Here is a 13893-nt window from a genome sequence, read left to right on the forward strand (position 1 = left end):
TTTTCAGAAATATAGAATATGTAAAGTGCTTACAGCTCTGAAGTCTGTGGCATTTGAAGTGTATAAAGAAAACCATGACATGTAAAAGTAAGGTGAATATACTTTGAATTTATGGAAATGAGTCACGCCAACTCTCTAGGTTGGATTTCTTTCCATTCACAGTCTCAGAGCTTGGATTAGCTGGTCTCTAGAGCTGACAAGGCCATCTGTTTACCAGCCACATGCATGTACAGTTGAACATAACCATGAGCCCATCAGTCGAAGAGGGCAAGAGGTTACAGTAGACATATCAAATCAACTCTTTGTCATAGTCTAATAATGATTCAAACAAATATTTGTTCAGCTCATTCAGAAAACAGCTCAGGAGACAACACATTCTCCACTGTTTATGATCATATTCTTCTCATCACGTGCAATGGAAACCTATTTCCATCCGGCCAGTGGTAACTGCTGGTCCAGATCCAGTATTACACAACAGTATAGAGTACAGTATATTGATTGTGAAATACCAACTCTTGATGTATACCAGTACAGTGCAGAGCTGGGCTAAAACTCGCACAATAAAATCTTCAGTGTCCATTTATCCATTTGCAAACGTGAGAGTGTACAAAGGCAACTAAATGGACCCGGTCCATTTGGTTGCATACCGAGTTAAAAACTGAGGATTTGAGTGTATAGCAGGGGCAAGCCCACTGTCCAGCATGGGCATCAGGACAACAACTGTCCCAAGGGAGAACTGTGGCACATAATCATTACTCTCAGCATGTGCACACGTCAATGGCACAGTAAATCCGGTTGGTATTGAGCTCTGAGCAGCTGTACCACACAGTTTAGCACATGGCATTTAACCCATATGATTGGCAGCATGGTAAAAAAAGAAGGGGAAAAAAGAGAGGATATGCTAAATACAATAAATATATTTAGCATAAATTGACCTACACTATAAACACTGAACAATTCATTTTCTGTGTTGTGTGTGTGTGTGTGTGTGTGTGTGTGTGTGTGTGTGTGTGTGTGTGTGTGTGTGTGCGTGCGTGCGTGCGTGCGTGCGTGCGTGCGTGCGTGCGTGCGTGCGTGCAAGTGTGCGTGCATGCAAGCGTGTGTGTGTGTGTGCATGTGTGTGTTTGTGTGTCTTTCAATTACAATTAAACATTTAAATTATAGGCCACTCTTACAAACTACAGTAGATACTACATGGCAGATATAGGTGTTGTACTTTAGTGTGGAGTGATAAATACTGCATGTGCTGTTGCCCTTATGAAGAATGCATTTGAAAGCCTATTAGAGGATTGACTATGGAATATGTGTCCCCTGGGATATACTGTTATAGCATTGTAATGGCTACATCCATTGTGGTTTCTACAGCCCATATTGATCAAAGCGTCATGCTCAATAATACAAGCAGCTCACTTGCTAATGAACTCATATTCCTTTTTGTGTACATGTGTTCCAAAAACATGTAGCCGTTTTGATGTCCCTTCACTTACTGTAAATACGTACATTTTCAGTAATAATAATCTTTGGTTGTCTGATCATTAAACAATATCTAATGTAATATTTCACATTGTCGCTTCAGGCACAATTACTCTTCCATTACACTGGACATCCCAGAACCTAAGTATTGATTCGGAATGGCAGTAGTGTGTTGTGTGTGTGTGTGTGTGTGTGTGTGTGTGTGTGTGTGTGTGTGTGTGTGTGTGTGTGTGTGTGTGTGTGTGTGCGTGCCTGTGTGGCTGTGAGTGTTTGATAGGGAGAAGACAGAAGTAAAGTGAGTGAAAGAGTAAGTGAGTGAGCTTGTGTGTGCGTGCATGTGTCTGTCTGTGCGTGTGTGTGTGTGTGTGTGTGTGTGTGTGTGTGTGTGTGTGTGTGTGTGTGTGTGTGTGTGTGTGTGTGTGTGTGTGGCATGTGCAATGTGAGTGTGGAAATAGGGAAGTGAGAGGGGAACTCACCAGTACCTGCCTAATGGGATTTTCTTCCCAGCCCTCTACAGCAAATTACATTTTGGAGCTGTTACGGATAGCTTTCTCAGATTTCTCTCTGAAAATATTCGACATATCTTGCCACTTGCCAGCGATGAAAGTTAAAGCTCTGACACTGACAGCCACAAAAACACTTTCAGTACAGTATACTTAATTTATGCTTTGTCGTATGGCGGTGTTGCTCCTTGACAATACGGCAAGAGACACCACCACTTATACGATGAAGTATAGGCCTAAACCAGTAAGACTCCCTAATCGGGAGATAAGCGACCGTCAGGTTGCAGCGTGATTTTAGGGCAAAATGTGTAGGAGCAGAATAGGCCTAAATAAGGCCATTGGTTTCATGTCAAGTTCCCCCTAACTGATAGAAGTTTGGCCATATCTGAAAAATATTTTGTGCCAGGGACCCCCAAAAGAAGAGATTTATGTGAAATGTCTGAAATCCCCTTTAGGACCCTGGATGGTCACTTTGAGAAACACTCAGTTAGGCATTAGAGAGACATGGGGCAGGGGAGGACAGAGCAAAGCCCCCCCCCCTGTTGAGATAATGTGCAGCCAACTGATCCGTCAAACAGAGTTGCATGATGTCAGGTTGCTGGGCAACAGAACAGGCACGAGAGAATGTGCAGAATCACTCTTGATTTTTAATGGCCTTTTAAAAGAAGCGCTCTGTAGCCACACCTGTTGCCACCTGTCGCTCTCTGTTGTGTTGTCAAAAGACAATGCTTGCACTTATTCGAAGTAGCATCGAGTAGCAAAAAATAACAGATCTACAAGCTCACAAGATGTCTAGATGTTACACCTTGTGAGGTTGTAGATCTGCTTTTCTCACAATTCTTTTGACATTTTTGAACTTCTATTCACTTTTTGTTTTGTGGCTCATTCTTGATTTTGGATTTTTTTAACACGCTTATAGGCAAATGCTTGTTCAGGGGCAGCTCATGTCTTTGCAGTGACATGCCTGTCAGGAAAGCATCATTTGAGCCATAAAGCACTGAAGGGTGTGGTGCAGGCTGATGATAATCACATCATCGTTGGAAGGGATTGGCAGAAATAATCAGCACTTTGCCTTCCGCCTCTTGTTTACTGCCCTCCAGCTTCAGCATGCAGTAACACTAGGTGAAAGCTATGTTGGACTGTGTTGAATGTTTGGCCTGTGATTAATAATTAATCAAATGTTCCAGCCACTTAAGATGATAATAGCTTCCGGCAGCGCCCACAAAGCCCCACTCAAAAACCAGATTATAGCATTTTGACAATAACAAAAAAAAAGAGAGAGAAAAAAGTTTGTGGACACAGAGCACAGAGAATTAAAATATTGTAAAAATCACAAATCACAAAGACATTCATAGCATTGAGCAAAATATTTGGCAATTTTATGACCACACAAATAACAATATCACACAAGATAATTTGCTTGAAGTCATGCAATCTTGAGTGAGTGCAATAACCCGAAAGAAAGAGAGAGAGAGAGAGAGAGAGAGAGAGAGAGAGAGAGAGAGAGAGAGAGAGAGAGAGGGAGGGAAAAAAAGCAAGCGATCAATGAAAGATGAACCATTTACAGCTGAGTGCTCATTACATTTGGCATGTGAAATGGATGCTGAGAAATTAGACTTTTCCAGAAGTGGCACTAACTGGAAAAGCTAGCTCTTAATGCTTTTTTTAATTGTCTGTGGTCACTGCACACAGTGAGACTCACCAGTGAAAATTATTATGAGTCATCATGATGCTTATGCAATGACTCTGTTCAGTAGTTTACCAAACAGTTTGGGATGATGTTGAAAATTGAAATAAAAGCAATGAATTTGCTACGGTATGTTCTCAAAAATAAATATCACATATATGCAAAAATTATGAATGATAACGTTTGTTCAGTTATTCTGTCGAGATTACATTTATGTTTGGATATTCATATTGGTCATTGGAAAATGTCAGGGAAAGTAAAACATCACTAGTACTGAACGAGTAACAACCAATGACGCAGGAAATTCTTTCCTGCGTGGTGAACTATAACAGTGGTTCTCACGTTGGTTCTCTGGGGAGCCCCAGGGGTCCTTGAGGGGGTTCCAGGGGATCCTCATGCAAAATGAGATAATATAGCATAAAAATCAATGTATAACCTTTTAACCCTATATATATCTGGCTATAATAATACAAAATATACTTGAGTAAAAGAAAAAGTACAAAATACTCAATATGCAGAATATACTGTTTCACAAGTTTTCAAATGTATAAAATGTACAACAATCTTTTGAAAATAGCAGATCTACAAGGTCACAATGCATCACATAGCGATGCGTTGTGAGTTTGTAGGTCGTCTATTTCCAAATGACCTAAACGTATACAGTATAGGGCTGAAGTGGGTAATGTATGTTTTCTAATAATAATCTGACTGAAGTATTCAAATAATTGTAGTGGAGTAAAAGCAGCCTACAATATTTTCCTCTGAGATGTAGTGGAGTAGAAGTGAAAGTATTGAAAATTGCAAATACTCCAGTAAAGGAAAGTGCCCCAAAGGTGTACTGAAGTACAGTACTTAAAAACATGTTCTTGGTTACTTTACACCAGTGAAAGAGGGAGACATGGTTTGATTTACACCAGCCTGTCATGAGTTCAGCCGCTTCAACGATAGGGCCAGCTGTCATCCAACAGGAACACCTGCTCTCCACCGCCCATCCTCAATTATCCATTTAGGCTTGACATGACAAACCAGATCTGTCCTGGCCACTGCACGCTGAATAGCCTAAATGACACAAATCATCTAATTTGGTAAGCAAACCAAGAAAAATTATAGTGTAGTGCTGGTATAAAATGTCAGCAATTGTAGCAGAGAGAAAAGCGGTAGAAAAACAATAATATAGAGCAGACCCAGTCAAAAACGAATTATATAACATCAGTTTATGAGACATACTGTACAATGTTGTATAATACAGTATAATCGCATAAGTGCAATAACAGAAATGAATGTTTTACAGACATCCTTGAGGTATATGTAGTCTTTATTTTTGGGGCTTTTCAGTGAGATGGATTATATAGCAATATCTTGCATGCAGTTTAGTCATCCTCTACAGCATAATTCATAAATGAGCGATGGGACATGTTGAATTCTATGTAATCAAAACATTCATTGTTTATGTATATTGTATAGTATACATATTGAACATTTTCATTACATGCAAAATATACTATATTTTTTGTGTCACAATGTATAGTGTTTTTTTATACAGTGGATAGAATACACAAAAATAATGCTACTACAACTATTTAAAAAAAATGTAAACAAAAGCAGGAAACAGCCAAGGTCACACAAGATGTGTCATGCTATGTCCTGGAGACAATCATGTTCAGAACGGTCTGAACCTTCTTTTATTCATCAGATATTTAGTATGATAAGGAATGAGAAGTAAACTGTGATTACAGTTTACCAAGTACAGCAATATGCAAAACATCCCATGAAAAACCCTCTTCCCTTCAAATCATTAGATCAAGAGGCAATATAAAAAAGTGCAGGTTGAAAAACAGTAGTCCTATGTTGTGCAGAGAGCATGGCCATATAACAATGCCATTAATGAAACACTGGATTATTCCTTTAAAAAAAGGGGGGGTGAAAAAAGGAAGATAATTCCTAAATGTAACAGTTCATATAGTCATCTTTCAGCCTTTAAACGATACATCACGTCCATGACCAGGTAAAACCATTACATGTGTGTGTATATATATATATATATATATATATATATATATATATATATATATATATATATATACACACACACACACACACACACACACACACACACACACACACACACTCAATGAACGTTTTCTGGTGCACATAGAATAAAACAAGAAGTTCAATGATTTTCAAGGGGATTCTGAGCATGGATAATTGTCACATTTCATGTTGTATGTATGGTAAGATCTTTGTGGTTAACCAAAGCATCATACCGTACCAGGTTCTTTACAGTGTGAAAAGGGCACTGGATTCCTTTTATTTTTCTGCTGTTTAAAACAGCAGCTCCGTACTGCGGGCATGGTGGTTAGTGAAATGCTATGTGGTATATACAGATGTATACAGATGCACTACATAAGTAGGTAGGAAGTAAGATGAGTTCAGATCGTTTGTGAACGATTACAGTTGAATCAACAAATGTTTAAAGTGCAAAGTATAGTTGCCAAAGTGTTATTGTTCTGGGGGGAAAAAAGTACATGATGTGATTTATTTGGACTGTATGCTCTGGAAATGTTTGTGTAGAAAACGCCCATAAGATATATAATAATAACATATACTTACATGATACTACATATCATCACAAGGCATGGCAGAGGCGATGGTTGGTGATAGTAGAGTCTAACATGCATAATCATGGATTCATGCAGGCTTGCATCTCTAATGAACTGCAGCTTCCATTGTCCCTTGTATCTGGCACGTAGGCCTATATGGAAGTCCTATGAGAATCAAAGACTAGCCTTAAAGCAATGCCATTTTATTTTCCCAAGCTAACCTTGAACTGAAGCAATAACTCTCTTTATAAATAAAAAATATATAAAAAGTATTATCACTGAAATAAAATCTGTTTCTCTGAAAAAACAAAACAAAATAATACAACAATAACCATTTCAAGACACTAAATAAATAGCTTCAGAAGTTAAAACATTATTTTAACTCTGTAAAAATGCTCAAATGTGTGCCCATTGTTACACATAGCCACAAGCCATTCTAACTCCTTACAGTAATACCACCCAAAATAAATGGTTTGCAGCAGCCTGAATGGAGTGATTGTTTTGTTTTAGGCACAAACCTACAGTAGCATAGTCTCAAGTAAGCATTATCAGTTTGGCATAGATATCCACAATAAAAAGGGAGTCCAATGGATGTACAGAATTAGTCACCTTCAAAGGCTGTAAACAATTTGTCATTATAATTAAAGTCTTTGTTGGATCTACAATCCCTTACATATCTTCCTCCCGAACATCTTTACCAAGGACCTCTTTTTCACTTCGGTCTTTCTCATATTTGTTTTTGTCTGGTGTTGTCACACTGTTATACGAGGGTGGCGAGGCTGTGGAGGGTGTCGAGTCATTTTTATCCGAAGCAGGAATGACATTTAATTTGTCTGTGACGAGGTCCTCTTTATCACAGAGAGTCTCCCTGCTCCTGGCCCCCTCTTTCAATGCGTTTGAGGGTCTAAAGGCAGTGTGCAACATCAGGTATCGTCTGAACGCTCTCTGTATGACCACGGCCGACAGTTCTTCCTGTTTGCGGCGGAGGGTGGAGGTGATAGGTTCGTAGGACACCTTGGAGGGGTTGGAGGCCATGAAGCGCTCCTCCATCTGCCCCCTCAGCATGTCCATTTCCCCTCCCTCTCCCAGGACACGTTTGGTGAATGCAAACAGAATGTCCATGCAATGAATGCGTTCACCGCTCACCATTGGCAAATCCATGGAGATGAGTTGGACCTTATTGGGTTTGGGTATGCGCAGTGGAGGCGCCAGGGCGTCTGCAAAGTCAGACAGGTTGACAAACTCCACAAACTGGGTAACGCGAGGGTCAAACCTCTCCCAGACTTCGTAGAACATCTCAAAGTCATCCTCGCTCAGCGGCTCTGTGCTCTCCTCAGTGGCCACACTGAAGTTCTCCAGGATGACTGCTATGTACATGTTGATCACAACAAGAAAGCAGATGATAATGTAGCTGACAAAGAAGATAATCCCCACGAGAGGGTTTCCGCAGTCTCCCTTGACGGAGCTACCTGGATTCTCTTTCTCTCTGTCACAGTCAAACACGTTGCTGTTGAGAATGGGAGCCAGTAGGCCGTCCCACCCTGCTGAGGTGGTGATCTGGAATAAACAGATCATGCTGTTGTAAAACGTCTCAAAATTGAAGAGGTCATCAATGCCCGCCTCTTTCTTGACGTAAGCGAAGTTCGACATTCCGAAGATGGCATAGATAAACATCACTAAGAAGAGCAGGAGTCCAATGTTGAACAAGGCAGGAAGTGACATCATCAAGGCAAACAGGAGTGTGCGGATTCCTTTGGCACCTTTAATGAGGCGAAGTATGCGGCCGATCCGAGCCAATCGGATTACTCTGAACAAAGTTGGCGACACAAAATATTTCTCAATAATTTCAGAGAGGAACATACCTGGAAAACAGAAATAGCAATAGATAAGATTAACAATGTAACAAGTAGTAACAAGTAACAAGCTTATATCACAAATCAAGAAGCCTGGGTTAGAATAAACACTCTTAAACTGGTACCTAAAACAAGAAAGGGGCCTTATCCTACTTAATATAAAACATTATCATTGGGCAGTGCCTCTCAGAACCCTGGCAGCATGGATAACAAAATATGGTACTCCACTAAAAAAAAGTGAGCGGTGCTATTTATGAGTTAATTTCATCAAGCGTCCCGCGAAGCTTGGCCAATGTGGTATGGGGGAACATACGTACATACAGACAGACGTGGGACGCGCGCGCGAGTGTGTGTGTGTGTCTGTGTGTGAGTGAGTGTCTGTGTCTTTGTGTGGCCCGATTATGCCCCTGCTGTCAGTGCAAAATGACAAATAAAATCAATGACCAGATCAAAATGATCATTCAGAAGTCTTACCAGTAATTGACAGGATAACTACGACAAAGTCAAATATATTCCAACCATTGGTGAAATAGTACTGGCGCAGAGAGACCATCTTCAGTACACACTCTGCGGTGAAGAGGACGATGAAGATTAAATTGATCTGCTGCAGAACGTTGATCTTTTCCTGAGTCTGCTCATCCGTTTCCACCATCATGGTAACCATGTTAAGGCATATGGCAACCATGATTACAATGTCAAAGGTTTGCGTCGTGGTGAAATCAAAAACGTATCCTTGATACTTGTTCTGAAACAGACATAAGGATAAAATAAAACAAAACAAATTAACTACAAGGGAAACATGTTTGTACACTGAAATTCTCTGTGTCAGTTGAATTCCAAGAGTGTAAAATGTATCCAAGTGTAAAACATTATTACTGTAGTTAAACACAATTAACAATAAGGACGTTTTGACGTACTGCTGGTCTGGGAATAGGCTTTTGCGGTTTCTTGGAACCCAGCTTTTTCATGGCATTATAATACTTCTTCTGTTCTTCAGTCATGAAGAGGTCTTGACCTCCAAAGTAAAGAGGGAATACAAGATAATGTTAAATTACTGAAAACATTGTTGACTTGATTTAACCACAACTGAACCCGTTGTCAACTATGATTGGTTCCTCACTAATGCTTGTTATAATATCGTCGTTGTCGGGTGGAAACCTTGTATGTCCAAAACCATTTGTTTTGTATTTGTCGTTTTAAAAGTGACCTAAACTAGTGAAAATAGTACATACAAGCTACAAGCACGCAACACCTCGCACCGTGAGGTGTTGTGTGCTTGTAGATCAGCTATTTTCACTAGTTTTGTGCAATAGTCTTATGTGATGAAGCAGGGCTTTACTTTACAGAAAAATACGAGATACGAGGATTCTGTCCGACAGTGACGATATGATGACACCATTTCTGTCTACTCACTCCCTCCTGAAAGGAACCTTCGCAGAAAGTAACCGATCTAGCTTGTAGATTGGCTATTTTCGGCAGAGATTTAGGAGAAAAAAGAGAAGACCAAGTACAGATCCGACCTTGGTCTACTAAGCATTTGTTTATAGAGAGTTAATTCTCCTTTGGATTATTCTACATATCATTACAACTGTCATATACTGTCAGAGTGCATATAATAGAAAGGTGCATTGCCTACAGTAATCAAAAGAATTATCTGATTGTACACTTATCTTTTTCTTCTGCTGATTGAAGTTGTCGATGATGACACCGATAAAAAGGTTGAGTGTGAAGAAGGCTCCAAAGATGATGAATACCACAAAGTATATGTACATGGAGAGATTCATCTCATAATCAGGTTGGTCATACTAGACAAGACACAACAGAGACAAAAGGAACAGAGTTGTAACATCTATTATTCTATCAAAACAACAGTAGAAATGATGATGCTTGCACTGCGATCCGGGTTCCGTAAATAAAAAGCTCACGTTATGTCAATCACGTTTGCACACTGCCACCAGGGTATATATTTTTCGTTTTTCACAGCTGTCGTCGCCACTTGCTCCCTGTTTTCTCTCTCTCTCTCAGCGAGGGGTCCTTGGCCAGATTTCAAATATCAAAAACACAACGAAATAACGCACCAATGTGCAACCACTTTAACACTGAAAGCACTGTCTAGGATCAAACCCCAGCCAAGACATACCAAAGACTATAATAATGGCACCCAATGGCTTCTTTTGGCATTAAGGGTTCGTGGGTAAGAACCCTGCAACATACTAGGGTCATTTCCACTATATCTTGTACTTGTACATCAAGCTACCGTATGCTACAGGAACAGGAGGCTCCTGACCTATGGTCCACATGGCTCAGGAACTGTTGATTCCAAAGGCTACTTTACTTAAATGTATGTAAGATGATAGGGGCCAAAATTGCAGAGCATAAGTATGACCATTCGCATGCTACTGTAGCTTGCAGTTAGTCCTCTAAACAGGCTTGCTAAATATGTAAATATAAGTACCAATTTGCCAGAGTCCACAGCGGCATACATTATATCCATCCAGCCCTTGAATGTCGCCTGTATAGACAAAAAAAGAATATAATTAGCAAAATGTTATGTAATTTCCTCTACATTCATTATTCAAAAGATTACCGGTATCTGTACTTTAGAATGTACGCAGACACTAACATTGCCCATCCATTTATGGAGAATGGTATGACATGTACAGTACCATAAATCTTACAGCATTTTAATATGACGTGCTCACCACTTCCAGCAGTGCAAGGTAACCCGCGCCAACATTGTCAAAGTTGATCTTGACATTCTTCCAGCGAGCCGTTTCGTTTCCCAGTCTGAGGCACTCTGTTTTATTGGCCACCTCCGAAGGAAGGTACCTCTTTCCTGTGGTCCGATTGACACAGTGGTAGAACTTCCCCGCAAACATGTTGACCCCCATGATGCTGAAGATCAGCCAGAAGATAAGACACACCAGCAGCACGTTGAAGATGGACGGTATGGCTCCCAACAGGGCATTGACAACCACCTGCACAGTGACACAGGAACCATTCTGTGTTTACAACATACAGAGCCAGCCATCGCTACACAGCACAAATCCTGAGTAGCAAATTAAAATCACAGAGAAAGATAACTTAAGAGATTTAACTCTAACTCAGATTTTGTACTGTATAGTGCTGAAGTACAAATCGCCATATATTTTGGTAATGGTGAGAATAGGAAAACACAAGAGTAAAACATTTAACGTTTAACAGCAGCAAACAGTATATCGGCATGAGCTCATCACAAGCATTACTAACGACCCCGCAAACACATCATCAGCATGAGCTCATCACATGCATTACTAACAGCAACAGCTCATTCACGTCATTGACACCAGCAAGGTAAAAGCTTAGGGAAAGAATGAGGAAAGGAGGGTGGAAACGAATCGAAGTATATGCATCATATATGTGTATATTATGCCTGTATATATTGTACGTGTGTAGTCATGTACTGTATCGTATATATTTTCAAGTTTTTTGGTTGGTTACAATTGCATTGTAGAACACAACAAAACAGAAAAACCTTGTAGAGGCAGGAGGAAGTCACAACATTTTGTTTACTGTAAATGAAGAACAAAACAAACACATATAGAGAAAGAATAAGTTCAACGTTAAAGGCACCCAGAAACCAACAACCCAACAGTGCTGCTTCAGAGGCGCAGAGGCAGAGATATAAATGAAAGCCATTCATGCGGACGGGGGAATTCAGTGGCTATACCACGTGAGGAGAGACCATCATCATAGCAGGCCTGCAAATCTACAGTAGACAGCCACAACATTCTCGCAGCTAATCAATAGCAGCTCCATTGATTTTAGCAGCCGACAACCCTCCCCTCCCAAACAATTACATAAGTTATCAACCCTTATTCAGACCAGGCTTGCATTACACACCAGCAAGTCTGTGCCATATTAATGCTTTTGTTTTTATAGGTTGGATATAAAGGTTATAGAGTTATTAAAATAATAACATGCAGCAGCACCACTGTTGTTCTGACCAAGCAATCAACTTGTGAGCTTGGTAATCGGCCGTGTAACAGCTACAGTATCACATCTGAAGCGATGTTGAACTTTGTTAGACCCCTTGGGTTGTATAACTACCCAGGCAAGTTTGAAGGCACGTATGAACAAATGTTCTATACTGTACACAATTCACCAATGTTCTGCAAAGTAAAAAGTAGATGATAATAAGCATGTCAGAACATTAGACATAGATGGCTCCCCATCCGAATATGTAAGAGTCTGCACTTGTTGGTCAGAAGTTCTCCAGCACAACACAATTAGCCAGTAGCTGGAGAAAAAGAAGGTACCATGACTTGGTTTTAATATACCGGTATGTACGTATATTGGCAGGATCAGCTTTATTTGTGGCCATTCATGTGCTAAAAGTGTAATTAATCTCAAGACCTTTCACCATACAGTACAATGTCAATAAATGGAATCGCAAACTTAATGGACAATATTTTTAACCCTACCTAACAAAGTTCAAGATCGCTTTTAAATAACCAATTGTTACTTTAAGTCAACCATGAAAACAGCTGGAGCAGAGGGAAAAGGAAAGGATAGGAATATCTCAATTCCATGCTTTGAATTATATTATATATATTTTATAGGATGGCACTGCAGCAAAGCTAATTTGTGCTGCTGCTCTTTGTCTGTGTACATTAGTGCTCGGATGGTAGACAGTGAAACAAAACACTATGATGATGATGTGAGCTGTGACAGGACGGGCGGGGTGGGGGTGGGCGGCTGTATGGGGCGGGGGGTCTCTCTTACTCTCATGCCCTCAAACCGTGACAGGGCTCTCAGGGGCCTCAGCGCTCTCAGGGTCCTGAGTGACTTGATAGCACCGAGGTCTGAATATTCCAAGGCGTTGGCTACCAAGCTGACCAGTGACACCTGTAACACACACACACACACACACACACACACACACACACACACACACACACACACACACACACACACACACACACACACACACACTCACGATAAGTAAATGGAACTGCTTCAAAAATGGTAATCTCTGGGAGGGGGAGGGGCCTATTGTACTTACGTCTACAATGAGGAAGTCCAACCAGCACCAGGCGTTGGTGAAGTATTTCGCAAATCCATAAGCCACCCACTTCAGCAGCATCTCCAGAATGAAGATGTAGGTGAAGATTTTGTCCGCATACTCCAGCACGGTTTTAATAGTCTTTCTCCTCTCTATGTAGACGTCTTCAAATGCCTGAATGGGATTTTTTGAGCAAGGTAAGGTAAGGTCCCACTAATGCCAGAGGACAATGAATAATAGAACTCACTTAATCATATGGTGCTATAATGAGGTTCTTGTGTGCTATCAATGTGCACCAAGACATACTCGGGTTGAAGGTGTTGTGACAAAAAGAACAGATCTACAAGCTAACAATGTATCATGGTGCAACGTGGTGTTAGCTATATCTATTATTTTTGTCACGTGACGTCCTGTATACATAAGGCCACATGTGCGTAGCTTGTGCAGCGCAGCATTGCATTTTACCATGTTACAGCCTTATTCAAAAACTTATTACATTACTTTTTTTGCTCAGTATTCTAAAACTCTCTTTTTTAGAAATGTTAGCAAATGTGTTAAACATTCAAAATGACAAAATCACAAACCGCCTATGGCAGCAAATAGAGCTTCAATTCTTCTTGAGTATGATGCTAAACTTTTTGGTCAGTTTCTCCCATTCTTCTTTTCCGATCATTCTCTTTAAAGATTTGTTTTTGGGCTTTTATGCCTTTATTGATAGGACAGTAGACTGACA

General features: G+C 40.3%; 1 protein-coding gene across 1 annotated transcript in view; it reads right to left on the reverse strand.

Moving 5' to 3' along the window:
- Positions 1-6932: 6932 nt before the first annotated feature.
- scn1laa (sodium channel, voltage-gated, type I-like, alpha) overlaps positions 6933-13893 on the reverse strand; it is a gene marked incomplete at both ends in the record, with an annotated part of 28259 nt that continues 21298 nt past the window's right edge. The window contains 8 exons of the mRNA XM_080752769.1: positions 6933-8125; positions 8591-8861; positions 9034-9138; positions 9787-9921; positions 10572-10628; positions 10819-11094; positions 12881-13003; positions 13161-13334. Of these exons, the coding sequence (XP_080608895.1) occupies positions 6933-8125; positions 8591-8861; positions 9034-9138; positions 9787-9921; positions 10572-10628; positions 10819-11094; positions 12881-13003; positions 13161-13334 (2334 nt within the window). The remainder of the gene's footprint in view (positions 8126-8590; positions 8862-9033; positions 9139-9786; positions 9922-10571; positions 10629-10818; positions 11095-12880; positions 13004-13160; positions 13335-13893) is intronic.

This window comes from Nannobrachium achirus (assembly GCF_963921795.1).
Source record: "Nannobrachium achirus genome assembly, chromosome: 22".
Taxonomy (NCBI): domain Eukaryota; kingdom Metazoa; phylum Chordata; class Actinopteri; order Myctophiformes; family Myctophidae; genus Nannobrachium; species Nannobrachium achirus.